Source organism: Podarcis muralis, chromosome 14 (genome assembly GCF_964188315.1).
Source record: "Podarcis muralis chromosome 14, rPodMur119.hap1.1, whole genome shotgun sequence".
NCBI classification, from domain to species: domain Eukaryota; kingdom Metazoa; phylum Chordata; class Lepidosauria; order Squamata; family Lacertidae; genus Podarcis; species Podarcis muralis.
The window spans coordinates 380,391-394,992 of NC_135668.1; the positions used below are offsets into that span (position 1 = coordinate 380,391).

At 47.1% G+C, this 14,602-nt stretch overlaps 1 protein-coding gene across 2 annotated transcripts in view; it reads left to right on the forward strand.

Annotated features, from left to right (window-relative positions):
* Positions 1 to 1,361: 1,361 nt before the first annotated feature.
* CSPG4 (chondroitin sulfate proteoglycan 4) overlaps positions 1,362 to 14,602 on the forward strand; it is a 100,240-nt gene continuing 86,999 nt past the window's right edge. Inside the window, exon 1 of one of the 2 annotated variants that reach the window (XM_028705950.2) lies at positions 1,362 to 1,602. In XM_028705950.2, coding sequence (XP_028561783.2) covers positions 1,506 to 1,602 — 97 coding nt within the window. In that variant the 5' untranslated portion in view covers positions 1,362 to 1,505. The remainder of the gene's footprint in view (positions 1,603 to 14,602) is intronic. The other variant, XM_028705951.2, reaches the window with a different exon arrangement.

Genomic DNA, 14,602 nt, shown 5'->3' on the forward strand with positions numbered 1-14,602 from the left:
GTCCCAGGTTCAATCCTGAGCATTCCCAGGTAGGGCTGGGAATGTTCTCTGGCTAAGAATCCTGGAGAGCTGCTGTCAGACAGCGCAGACAAGACTGAGCCAAATTCACAAATGGTTTGACACGGAATGAGACAAGCTTCTGTTTTTTGCTATTTTTCTAGCAAGGACCACAGTTACCACTCCAGCAACTACTGCCACTGCTGCCACTGTGGAACCTGATCTCATTACCAGATTTGCCATGTCTTTTAGAAACACACATAAAGAACAGCATATCAACAATAGTTTCACAACAGGAACGTGTACATCTTCATTTATAGGAAAAGGATGTTTTCTAAAGTCTAGTTCTTGAGGAACAGATAGGAACACAGGCATCTGACTCTACCAGGTCAGACAGCTCCTCCCCTGACTCAGATGAGGCGCTAAACTTGTTTCAGTACCATTGCAGATTGCAATGTGGGGGCTCCCATAATTATTGAATCTGCCTCCATTTAAAAGAAAGTAGCCCCTGACTAGTCACTGGTTGGAATGTCTCATCACTTTTAAAGGAAACCAGCAGGGCTGTAGCACAGTGGTAGAGCATCTGCCTTGCATACAGAGTCCCATCAGCTCCAGGCAGCACACTGCAATCCTAGCAAGCCACTGGCAGTCAACAGACAGCACTGAGCTAGGTGGACTGTTGGTCTGACTAAGGTAGCTTCCTGTGTTCCCATAGTTTGCAATCTGGCCACCCAAGTCTTTAAGCAAAGGCAGCTCTACTGTTAAACAAGGTCAGGCAACCACCTCAGGTGGCAGGTGCTGAGGGGCAAAGGCAGGGGCAGTAGGCTCTTGGCAGTCCATCCTAAGCTACCTGACTATTCCCATCTGTTGGAGGACAGAGCTGTCCATGCTACATGGTTACATGGCTACAAAGTTAACTGTTAACTGCTGAGGGTGCTCTCCCATCACCAGCATTCATGTAAGATTCAACTGCCAGTCCCATGGTACAAGCAATGCAAACATCTCACCATGCCCTTTGACTCAGGGAGCAAAACTTATTGGGCCAGCCCTATCTTTATGTATAGACAAACACCATCTCTCTGTAGCCTCAAACAACCTCCCTGAGTCCCTTCACACAGCCATGTCAGAAAGAACCATACTGAAAAACAAAGAGCTGAAAGCCTGGCCAGTTCCCAAAAAGTTATGACAGAGAGGGAAGGAGGCGAAGGAGGAGATATTCAAAGAGTTTCTAAAAGGGGAAATGGGGAGGGGGAAGAACTAGCCCTTTAAGAAGGGGAACTGACTTGTAACATGAGAGGTATCTGTTTTAACCCAGCCCTGTTTCTGACTGGTGGGGAACTTCAGAACATCCCTCCCTCAGCTGCAAGCTTATTAAATATAGTAGTAGCCGAACCTTCAATTGAAAACAGACAGGCTGTGTCTGTAGCTTGTGCCTCCTTTGCGTGCTTGTTGCTCAGTGTCCGGGGAATGGTCTGAGTGCCGCTCTCTGGCCCATTCCAGGCAATACCATGAGGTCCAGCCTTCCTTCAGTGGTGCCTGTGCTTCTGCCCATGTTCCAGCTTCTGCTACATACACTGCCACTCCATGCAAACCCAGAGTCTGGAGGTAAGCCCCAATCTCTTCTCCTTCCGAAGTTTCAGCCACTTTTTCGAGAGAAAATGTTTGTTTGTCTGGGGGGGGGGGTATATGGAGCATTTGCCACTGAGATGCATGGATAACAAGCATGCATGCAAAAGGACTTTCAGTGGATTGCTGCAGCATGTAGTTTTGTCCTAAAGCCACAGGATCAGTGAAGGAATGTGTTTAGGAGTTGTGTTAGGAAAACAGACAGAGAGGTCATTGACAGGTCTCAGTCACAACTTCCAGAGCCTCTATTATTCAAGCGCTTGGGTCAGGGTTTCGTTTTGGAGATGATCTGAATAAGATATGACAAATGCTTCAATGTGGGGTTGTCAGAGTGAGAGAGAGTAGGCACCATCCTTGAAGGTGCAGCTTCTTTTGATGGATGAGATGAGTTATCTGCCGGAGCCATATCCTTTGGTAAACCTGTTTGTGTCTGTTGAATTGGCTATGTTTGATCCTGAAGAAGTTGCCCTAAGAAATTTTACAATAACAGCCTCACTGGCTGAACACATTAGGTTGAGCTGTACCTGGGTGTACTTAGCTGTCTGCTCATGAGATAGGAAGGAAAAGTCAACCTCAAAGGCAAGATATGCCTACCAAGAGATGGGACTAGATGGAGCAGCAACATCTTTTTGAGATCTTCCTACAGAGAGACCAATCAGAGTGCAAAACTCCCAAGCATCTTTTCTTGCTGAGGGTCAGCTTGGAGCATTACCCTTTTTTTGCGGACTAAAAGCCACCAGAGCCACCAATAAATGGTTGGTGGTAGCAAATGAACAGTGCCAGCAGTGTGCGTTTTGTGTAGGGCTTTCACACACAGGAGCCTTGCTTATGAATGACTTGATGTTTGGAGCTGATTATGGCTTGCAGGCTCCTGCGAAAAACTCTTACACTAGTTACCCAGAAATCTGAATTGTGCTATGAGCTACAGAACCTAGTTCTCCAGTGTGGATCCAGTGCAGGACTCCCAATGGATGTCGGGACTTTAAAAGGAGCATGTTCGTGCACATTGTGGTTGTGCAGAGGAAAGTTAAAGGGTGTGGCCAGTACCTAAAGGCTGTGTGGGATTTCTGATGGTTGTGGCACTATGAATTCCCAATGGCCACATGTTCTTCTCTTTTATAGAAGTAGTGACTCTTTGGCAATGACCCATATGCATCTTTTGCATCTGAGGAATCAATTAAATCTATCTGTATCACTGGTCTTCAACTGGTGGGTCGGGATGGACTAGTGGGTCGTGGCCTGATTCATGCTGGGTGACAGCAGAGGCACCACTGGTAAAAGATTAAGAAATGGCTCCCCAGATGCATGTGTGGGTTAAGAGTGGGTCCTGGGTTTTTCCATGTATAAGACAATGTTTTTTGCTAAATATTGTTAGAAATATTTTTTTGGGGGGGGGTGTCTTTCTCCTTACATTCCCGCGGCTGCTGTGAAGAAGCTGCCGGAACTTCCATAAACCAGTGTGTGGACTTCAGTGAACCATTACTGGGTGACTGCAGCTGATGTTCTAAGATACGGTAGGGGGTGCAGGGTGGCATGGGGGCTGCAGGGCAGCGATCTCCCCCAAAAAGGCAATGACTTTGGGTGATCTTGGGGTTGCTATTTCAAAGTCACTCTGTTTGATGTTTAAAATATTGATTTCTTAATTTAAGGTTCAAGAAAAATAGGGGTCGTCTTATACATGGGGGCATCATACATGGAAAAATATGGTACATTCTTATCACATTGTACTAGTGGAAGTGAAATGTTTGATATTAATTGACTGAGATGGGACTGGAATGTTTGATTGCTTGGGGAGCAGAGCAACAGGCTCTGTGAGGACAAGGGAAGTTGTTACTGTGGTTGAGATTAAAACCTCACATGAATTTCTTTAAGCAGCCTGAGGACTTGAAAGAAGTCCCTGGGAATCAGAGAAGCAAAAGGATTTAGTTGAGTTTCCTGCTTTGCAGGGGGCTGGACTAGAGGGCCCTCAGGGAGCCTTCTAGTACTATGCTTCTATGCCTCTATGACATGGGAAGTCCAGAGGCAAGGAGAGAACAGAAATTGAAGGAATGGTATGTGACTTGAGGCAAAAGACAGAGAAGACAGACATTTTAGTCAAGAAGAGGTTAATCTAAGAGGAAAAGAACTTCACAAGGCTTCAGGTCAGGAGGAGCAATGTTGCGGAAGTTGGTTGAGACAAGGTGGCCCAAAGGAGTGATTGCCAAGTATACATCAGGAATAGCCAGCATGGTGACCTTCAGAAGCCACTGGACTACAATTCCCATCAGCCCCTGCCAGCAAGGCCAATAGACAGTGAGACTTGTACTCCAGGACATCTAAAGGACACCATCTTGGCCACCCCGGCCAAGGGTAGTTCTAGAGTAGCTGCACCAACCTGGTGCCCTCCTGGCTTTCTGAACTACAATTTACATCATCATCATCATCATCATCATCATCATCATTATTATTATTATTTATATCCCGCCCTCCCCAGTCAAAGCCGGGCTCAGAGCGGCTAACAACAGTAAAATGATAAAACATTCTAAAATCATTTCATTATAAAATTAATTCCAATCAGATTAATGGCAACCATTGGGCTAGAGTTCTGTGAGGATTGCCAAAGGAGGGAGTCAGGCTGTGCCCTGGCCAAAGGCCTGGTGGAACAGCTCTGTCTTGCAAGCCCTGTGGAAAGATGGCAGGTCCCGCAGGGCCCTAGTCTCTTGTGACAGAGCGTTCCACCAGATCGGAGCCACAGCCGAAAAAGCCCTGGCTCTAGTTGAGGCCAGCCTAACCTCTCTGTGGCCTGGGACCTTCAAGATGTTTTTGTTTGAAGACCATAAGTCATAATCCCTGACCAAGCTGGCTATAGCTGATGGGAATTGTAGTCCAACAACATCAGGATGACACCAGACTGGAGAAGCATCTGTCACAGAAAATCTCCCCTTTTTGACTTTTACTGTCACTGAATTATTGCAACTGTCAGAAAGCAACAAGGACCAAAACCAGGGACGGGGACAAATTTTGATTTGAAGTAAGCACTCATGTTATTTGTTACAGGCTCCTAGCTTGAATCTAAAAAGTATTCCTAATATACACAAGCTATCTCCAATCTCTGATTTTTGCAGACTCTGAGAGTTTTGTACCAAACTACCTATAATATAGCCTCATTAAGCTCTGTGAGCTTATTATGGGGAACCTGCCTTAGATGGTAAAGCGCTTATTCCATCTATCCCTTATATGTGACAAGCTAAGCAGAAGAGGTTGTGTGCACTGTTTTTCAGGGGTGGGGAGGCTTTAGGATAGGTTTAGGCAAATTCATGGAAGAGAAGGATATCAATGGCTACCAACTCTTTCTTATTTATTTATTTATTTATTTATTTATTTATTTATTTAGATGTATGCATCTCTTGATTGTAAAAAACCCTCAAAGTGGTTTACAAAAGGTAAAGCCGTAAAATCAAGAAAAATGTACAACCCTACTTTCCAGCTTACAAAACTTAAAATACAGATTAAAATTACCTCTATGTTTTACCTCCGCTGCTGGGGGGGTAGAATTGCTCTTACACTCGGGTCCTGCTTGCATGCTTCTCATGGGTTGGCCACTGTGAGGACAGGATGCTGGACTTAAAGGAGCCTTTTCTCGGTCCTGCCACCCTCACAATAATGCTTTTTTTGGATACAGGAGAGGGCCTTTCCAGGGGCTGCTCCCAAACTTTGGAACTTCCTTCCTAGAGAAGTTAGACTAGCTCCCCCTGCTTGTTGTCTTTCTGCCAGCTGGTGTATGCTTTGGAGAAGTGAACGTTTTTAAGGAAAGGGCTGGTGCTGTGATGCTTTTATTGGCGTGATCTGCATAGCTAGATTGAGAGAGTCTGCTAATGTTTAATTGTTTTTAATGATTGCCTGAGTCCTTGTCAGGGAAAAAGATGGGATGACAACAACAACAACAAGAACAACAACAATTGGGTTGAAGTAATGTTACGGTTTTTTAAAATGAGATCAGGTGTAGCACCCTGCTGGGGCAGGATGGAAACAGACTGAACAGACCCATGTTCCTTCTGTGTGGGTTATTGCCAGACAGTAGGCAAACAGGGACATAGAATGCCAAGCAATTTCCAAAGTGCAGTGCCCATGTTTCCCCATATGACAGTTTGCATAACTTGGCACTGCTGGCATATGGCTGTCCCATTGCCTCCCTTTTACTGTCCTCGTTTCTCTTCCATCCTCTCCTCTGACTTTGCCAGGGCAGCTACAACCAAGAGAAGATACAACCTCATCCATCTTGGAAGCAGCATGACATGGCCATGTGGTTCTGGGTCCTTTCAGACAGTCTCAGCAGCGCCTTTCCTTGGCTTTCATACTCTCCACCTGTTGCCCATAATGCCGGCTCTCTCTATCTCTACCTCTCTCCCCGCACCCACCCACCTAAACCTGTTTTATACTGACTCAGACCATCAAGTTCATTGTTGCCAACACTGGCTGGCAGGATCTCTCCAGGCTTTCAGAAAGGATTTTTTCTCAGCCCTTCCAGAAGATTATCAGGGATTGAACCATCTTCCTACATGCAAAGCAGGTGTCCTACCACTGACTTTGGCCACACCCAGTGGTGAAGCTGCATGCTCCGGCACTGCTGGGAGTGTGGCTGGTGTGCGTCCTGGGGGCGTGGCATGCTTCCTGGGGGCATGGCGCCCAGCACGGTGGGGAACAGTGGCAAAACTGCATGCTCTGGCACTGGGAGCGGAGAGCAGGTGGGGGCATGGCTTGCAGCACATCGCCAGTGGGGGTGTGGCGTGCAGCCCAGGGGCGTGGCATGTGTCCTGGGGGCGTGGTGCCTGGTGCGGTGGGGGGGTGTGGTGCGTGTTGGGGGGCGGCCGTGATGGTACCCCCGATGGTGCTGGGGGTGATGCGCTTCCCCGCCCCTGTTCCTCTGCCACTGGGGGGGGGGTGCGCGCAGCATGTCCGGGGGGGCGGCTGCGATGGTACCCCCCTCCCCGATGGTGCTGGGGGCAGTGCGCTCCCCCCACCCCCCCATTCCTCTGCCAGTGGCCACACCCACTCACAACGTCTGACTTGGCAATAGTAATAATTTAATAATAATATTTTTTTATTTATACCCCACCCATCTGGCTTTGTTTCTCCAGCCACTCTGGGTGGCTTCCAACAAAGTATTAAAATACAGTAGTCTGCTAAACATTAAAAGCTTCCCTAAAGAGGGCTGCCTTCAGATGTCTTCTAAAAGTCTGGTAGTTGTTCTTCTCTTTGACATCTCGTGGGAGGGCGTTCTACAGGGCAGGTGCCACTACCGAGAAGGCCCTCTGCCTGGTTCCCTGTAACTTGGCTTCTCACAGTGAGGGAACCGCCAGAAGGCCCTCAGCACTAGACCTGTGGCAGTGGCAGTGAAGAGTATGGCCTTTGGAGAGTCCTGAGGGCCACATTGAGAAGCCTGGAAGGCCACATTTGGCCTCCAGGTCTGAGATTTGCCCATCCCTGCCATGACTGATGAAGAGGGAAACTTGAGAACTGCTCACAGTTTCCAAGGGCAATTTAAGTCTGGGAATCAGCAAGCGGACACAGGATTAGGACTCCTCTCCCTCCCCACAACATAGTAGCTCTAAATTGACCCCAGAGCTGCTTTTTTGTTAGACAAAAGGGCATCAGGGCTTCCAGTCATTGAATTACTGCATCACATGCAGTTTTATCCTCATTCTCCATCTCAAAATTTACCACAGTCAGGGAAACAGAATTGAAATTCAGTGTCAAGGTACAGCTTGTGTGATGCTCACTTGGCAACCACCCATCTCTGGGTGTGAGGTTTTGTTCCGAGCTTGTGGAAACTCTGAGGGAAAAGGAGAGTCAATGTTCTTTCTACTGAGCCCAGAAAATCCTGTGGCTCACACTGCCCACACCATATAGCTGCTCCTCAAGCCACCCATGGCTTCTCTAAAGGTTTTCAATAAATTGCAAGAATTTGCCACTCTAGAAACAGAAGCCATAAGCTTCTGACAAATATCAAGTTTTGAGTGCTCAGTTTCTTGTGGGTCAACAGTAGATATTCTAATGAGAACAAATACTTAAGAAATTGTTTTTTGTTTTTCACAAATATTTTTTAAAACGGCATGCAGTTTTTACAAAGTTCACATTCTTCCCCTTTCTCCATCACCTGAACTTTTAAGTTCATTTAAACCTTGGAGGATCAATCCTCATATTAATTCATGGGCATCTTGAATGCTTGTCACCAGCTTTGAAACCTCTCAGAATTCCAGGAATGGGGAACCTCTGGCCCTCCAGATGTTGTTGCACTCCAACTCCCATCAGCCCTAGCCTGCATAACCATTCTCAAAGATGATGGTAGTTGAAGTCCAGCAACATCTTGAGGGCTACAAGTCTCCTACCCCTGCAATAGATTAATCTGGTTGAGAAATATTTAATCATTTGTCTGGCTATTTCAAGCAGTGGAGACTGGTGCTCATTAGGACTGGTAGGGTAAAAGGCAGGGAGGCCAACAGTAGGTGGCGCCAGAGCCAATGGCTAGGAGAACCAGAGACAATGATGGGCAGAGCCTAGTCTTGCCTCCCCCCTCCTTCCTGCTCAGTTCTGCAAAGGTAACACGGAAACTGAGGAGGAAACGGAGAGCCAGTGTCATCCTCTAGACTGCTTGTAAGTAAGGAGCTTGTAAGCTACAGTGGTGTCAGGGAACTGCCATCGGAGGAACCGGTGGTGAAAGGGATCACGCAGGCTGGGAGAGACTCAGCAGCGGAAGCAGGAACCAGCAGAGGGAGAGGTGGGTCTCTGGTGGAAGGGCTCACGCAGGCTGGGAGAGACTCAGCAGCTGAAGCAGGAACTAGCAAGGGGAGAGGTGGATCTCCGAGGGAAAGCGAGCAGGGGGGAGGGCTCAGGGACTCTTCCAGCGAGAGCAGTGGGGGGGTATCTGAAGCTCCCATAGGGAGACCCACTCCTCGCCGGAAACTGTCACGCCGTGAGTCCAGAAGACGTGTTTCCGTTAAGGAGCTTTTATGCTGGAAACGATTCCGAAAGCAACCACTGTCGGAATCTGCAAGTGATTAGAGCAGCCATGTCTGAGGGGCTCTGTCACAGACAGAAGTTTGTGGGCTTGAACAAACTCTGAGGGACTGCGAATTTACGCACAAGCAGCTCATTATCCCATCACAAGTGGCAGCTTGAGGGAAGACTGAGGTTGGTGTGCCTATGACCCACTAGCTATAATGAACCAGACTCCTCTGATTCCAAGTGTCCAAAGTGTTCATATCCATTATTCCCCTGCATGAGTGCCTAAGGACCCCACTCCTGTCACTCACCACCTAGCCCAGGGCGGGGCCTGACAGGCCTCATAAGGACGGTTGTTGCTGCTACTGCTGCTGCTGTCCAGGAGGACTTGGAAGGGCGCAGAGTTCTTTTTAAAATGTTTTAAAATTTTCTTTTTCCCTTTTGAATTTTTTGTGTGGGGGATGGGATGGATGTTTGGTTGGGCTTGGGAATTTGTTTGATTTTGATGTATTTGTAATTTTTACATTTTTATGTTTGCATTGTTTTATTGTTTTATTGTGTGGTTTTTTAAAAAGGTTTTATTTTGTTCTTAAGGGGAGGGGTCAGGGCTGCCGGGGAGTGGGTCCCAGCTAACAAAATGGCTGGAGCATGTTCCACAAGGGGGGATGCACTGGGACAACTGATCTCAGTGATCACAGGTAGGAGGAGGAGTTACGCTCCTCCTAGACCAGACTATGTCATTACAGAGGAGGCAGGTTTAGTCGTTGTCTGAGGACTATCCCTGCCTCCGGGTCTGGTCCTGACCGGATGGATACTAGAATCAGGAAGGGATACCCACATGACCTGAAGGTGCTGCTGTGCAATGCCAGGTCAATGATTCATAAGACCACTGCCATCCATGACTTGATCATGGATGGAGGACTTAACCTGGCATGTGTAACAGAGACTTGGTTGGATGAAGCAGATGGGCCTGTCCTTGCCACTGCTTGTTCACCAGGTCTCTTACACACAGCAACCCAGGGCTTGGGGTGGGGGTTTGCAGTGATTTTTAGGAAGTCATTAGTTTACACCAGTCAATTTAGTGGAATCACCTGCTACATCGGGGCCCAATACGGGCCACATGATCTCCTGCAATGATTTTGCAAATAAAGTCGCTCAGATTTGGGAAGAGGTAGACTCCACCATGGGAGCAGGGCCAGGGCGGGAGAGTGCTAGAGTCCTGTCTAGTCAAGTTGCGTGGGATCAATTCCAATCTGTTAGCTCTGAGGATGTGGACAGGCTGCTTGGATGAGTGAAACCAACCACCTGTCTCCTTGATCCTTGCCCATCCTGGGTTATAAAAGCTAGCCGGGAAGGGCTGGGCAATGGGCTTCGCGGGGTGGTGAATGCTTCTCTCTGTGAGGGAGAATTCCTAGACCCACTGAAAGAGGCGGTTATCAAACTGCTTCTTAAAAAACCATATTTAGATGCTGCCAATATGGCCAACTACCGCCCAGTCTCAAATCTTCCATTCTTGGGCAAGGTGATTGAGCGAGGGGTTGCTGAACAACTCCAGAGATGCCTGGAAGAAACGGACCATTTGGATCCCTTCCAGTCAGGATTCAGGCCTCATCATGGGACTGAAACTGCCTTGGTCGCACTGGTCAATGATCTCTGGCGAGCTAGGGACAAAGGTGAGAGCAGTTTCCTAGTCTACTGGATCTCTCAGTGGCGTTTGACACCATTGACCATAACATCCTTCTGGACCATCTAGAGGGGCTCGCAGCTGGGGGCACTGTTATACAGCGGTTCTGCTCCTTCCTCCTGGGTCGTGTTCAGAAAGTGGGGGGGGGGATGAGTGTTCAGACCCCTGGGCTCTCACTTGTGGGCTGCCTCATGGTTCTGTCCTCTCCCCCATGCTTTTCAGCATCTACATGCAGCCACTGGGAGAGATCATCAGGGGGTTTGGGATGGGTGTTCATCAGTATGCGGATGATAGCCAGCTCTACCTCTCTTTCAGATTAATAATAATAATAATAATAAATTTTATTTATATCCCGCCCTCCCCAGCCGAAGCCGGGCTCAGGGCGGCTAACAACACTAAAACAAAAAAAATTCCTTCCAGTAGCACCTTAAAGACCAACTAAGTTAGTTCTTGGTATGAGCTTTCGTGTGCATGCACACTTCTTCAGATACAAGTGTGCATGCACACGAAAGCTCATACCAAGAACTAACTTAGTTGGTCTTTAAGGTGCTACTGGAAGGACTTTTTTTTGTTTTGACTATGGCAGACCAACACGGCTACCTATCTGTAACTGGAACACTAAAACAGCGCAACATTATAAAAACATTATAAAAATTAATTGGAACCAGTGAAGGCGGTGAAGGTCCTGTGTGAGTGTCTGGAGGCAGTTGGAGGATGGATAGCGGCTAACAGATTGAGGTTGAATCCTGACAATACATGAGTACTGTTTTTGGGGGACAGGAGGCATGCAGGTGTGGAGGACTCCCTGGTCCTGAATGGGGTAACTGTGCCCCTGAATGACCAGGTGCGCAGCCTGGGAGTCATTCTGGATTCACAGCTATCCATGGAGGCACAGGTCAATTCTGTGTCCAGGGCAGCTGTTTACCAGCTCCATCTGGTACGCAGGCTGAGACCCTACCTGCCCACGGACTGTCTCGCCAGAGTGGTGCATGCTCTAGTTATCCCCCGCTTGGACTACTGCAATGTGCTCCATGTGGGGCTACTTTTGAAGGTGACCTGGAAACTACAACTAATCCAGAATGCAGCAGCTAGACTGATGACTGGGAGTGGCCACCGAGACCATATAACACCGGTCTTGAAAGACCTACACTGGCTTCCAGTACGTTTCTGAGCACAATGCAAAGTGTTGGTGCTGACCTTTAAAGCCCTAAACGGCCTCGGTCCAGTATACCTGAAGGAGCATCTCCACCTCCATCGTTCTGCCTGAACACTGAGGTCCAGTGCTGTGGGCCTTCTGGCGGTTCCCTCGCTGCGAGAAGCCAAGTTACAGGGCAGAGGGCCTTCTCGGTAGTGGCGCCCACCCTGTGGAACGCCCTCCCACCAGATGTCAAAGAGAAAAAGAACTACCAGACTTTTAGAAGACATCTAAAGTTAGCCCTATTTAGGGAAGCTTTTAATGTTTAATAGGTTATTGTATTTTAGTGTTTTGTTGGAAGCCGCCCAGAGTGGCTGGGAAAACCCAGCCAGATGGGTGGGGTATAAATAATTAATAATAATAATAATAATAATAATAATAATAATAATTATTATTATTATTATTATTTTGTAATTGTTATCTACAATCCCATAAAAGAGTCATTATCCATCATACTGCAGATGGCAGAATTAAGGCAGAGCATAAATTGTTTGCCTAAGTCCACCTGTTGAGTTCAAGGCAGAGGCAAGATTTGGAACATAGATTTCCTGATTTGTAGTTACCTTGGATACCAGCTGACACCATCTAGCTGCCTTCTCCAACTTTTCTCCTTTTCTTCCTCAAAGGAGACTGAACCAGACTGACTGTTGCCCATATACCCGTTGACTTGGCTTTTGGCACCAACCATAGATGTTCCATAGTACGGCACTCATCATTTCCAAAATATACAAAATCACCAGGCCGTTTGATCCAGCAGTGCACATACCAGTGACATAGAGTCAGTGTTTCTCACTTCTTTTGGAGAGTATTGGCAGTGACTTCCAAATACTGCACAGGCATTGCTGTATATCCTCTTACTGAAGTGGATTGATTCCAGGCGTGGCTTCCCTTAAACCACAGGCCAGGAGGGGTGAAATGAAATGTTACCACTGGGCCAGGAGAGGATAGTCTACTCGTTGTTTTGTCAGGGCCGTCACTCCAACCACTAGTCTGATGTTGGTCTGATTTTGTTGTGAGCCATGATCTCAGCCGTACTTCTGGTCATTCAGAATATTTCCATGAGATCTCAGGTATGCAAGACGGTAAAGAAATTGAACTCATTACACTGGAGCTCCTTTGGTGGAGGAGAGGGCTATTGATGGCCACGATGGGTATGCTCTGCCTCCACAGTGGGAGGAAGCCGTGCTCCTAAATTTCAGTTGCTGGAAACTATAGGAGGGGACAGGGTTGTTGTGCTCAAATCCTGCTTGCAGGTTTCCCGCAGGCATCTGGTTGGCCACTGTGAGAACAGAATGTTGGGACTAGATGGGCCAATGGCCCATCCAGCAGGCTCTTTTTATGTTCTTATGCTCTTAATCAAACAGCTCAACCACTTGCCAAGAACAGTAAGCAGCACTTCTACAAAATACTGCAACGAAGGCAGTCCTTTGTACCATTCCTCATAAGGGGCGGATAGGGGAGGAATCAATAATTATTTGGTATAAGGGGACATCCATGGTAGCTTATTTATTTATTTATTAAATTTCTATACTGCACTTCTTCCAAGGATCACAGGACAGTATAAAAATATAAAAATACACAATGCAGTAAGAACAATCCCCCCAAAGCCTCCTTTGGGAGAACACTCCATATCAGATCAGTTCACCTGGAGAGAGGCAGTCCTTGAGGTATTGTGGCCATGAGGCATTTAGCAGAAGCCACAAAATTTGCTCACAAAGGCATACATTTAAACTTGATATAAAACTGGCCTTGCTGTGTGAAAAATTGTAGTCAGTGAGATTACTGCCTAGGTAAAGGGTAAAGGACCCCTGGACAATTAAGTCCAGTCAAAGGTGATTATGGGTTGCAGCATTCATCTTGCTTCAGGCTGAGGGAGCCAGCGTTTGTTCACAGACAGCTCTTCTGGATCATGTGGCCAGCATGACTAAACTGCTTTTGGTGCATGGAGGACTGTGACAAGTGCCAGAGCGCACGGAAATGCCGTTTACCTTCCCGCCACAGTGGTACCTATTTACCTACTTGCACTGGCATGTTTTCAAGCTGCTGGGTTGGCAGGAGCTGGGACAGAGAAATGGGAGCTCACCCCATCATGTGGATTTGAACCGCCGACCTTCCAATCAGCAAGCCCAAGAGGCTCAGTGGCTTCACTGCATCCTGCCAGGAATGAACATTCAGGATGATCATTGCTGATACTGTTGACAAATGGGAACTGCAACAAAATATTGTGGTACATCCTTACCCCATTCCTAACAGGAAAGACCTTGCTCAAGATTCCAAACAGACAGACATGACTTCCTCTAGGATATTTTTTTAAGCTGAAGGGCCACATGTTGCTCACTATGTTGTAGGTTTTCCCCCCTGTCCATAATCCCTAAAACTTTTCAGCAGCACATAGTCTGCCATACTGTTTGGAATTGGGCAGGGTTTGTTAGCACTCTACTTCCAGGTCCACTCATTACATATTAGGGAAGAAAGAAGCAAGAAGTTTGTGCCTTCCCTTGCAATAATCTTAGTTTCTTAGAACAAGGCCAGCCTTTAACAGAGACTTCTGTTATACAGAATGGGAAAGTGCAACTCCTGTTTAGATTAACTGGCGGCAACAGCTCTCAGGCACCTGGATGTATTGCTCATAACAAAATGAATTAGACATACCAGGAAAACAAAATCTAAACATTTTCTCCTGTATCTGTGAAGCTTTTGCAAGCTCATGTTTATAATGAAGTAATGCTTGATGTACTTTCCAGCTATACATCAAATCTCAATTCCTTCTCTTGATGAAAATTTCTAGTACAGTGGTACCTCGGGTTAAGAACTTAATTCGTTCCGGAGGTCTGTTCTTAACCTGAAACTGTTCTTAACCTGAAGCACCACTTTAGCTAATGGGGCCTCCTGCTGCCGCCACACCGCTCCTGCACGATTTCTGTTCTCATCCTGAAGCAAAGTTCTTAACCCGAGGTACTATTTCTGGGTTAGTGGAGTCTGTAACCTGAAACATCTGTAACCTGAAGCGTCTGTAAACTATTGAATGCTATCAAAAATGGATTAAAACTCAAGAAGTTGTAGAAGGTCACATATTTCACAAGCAGGGCTGAATCCAGAGGATAGTGATATTGGACATT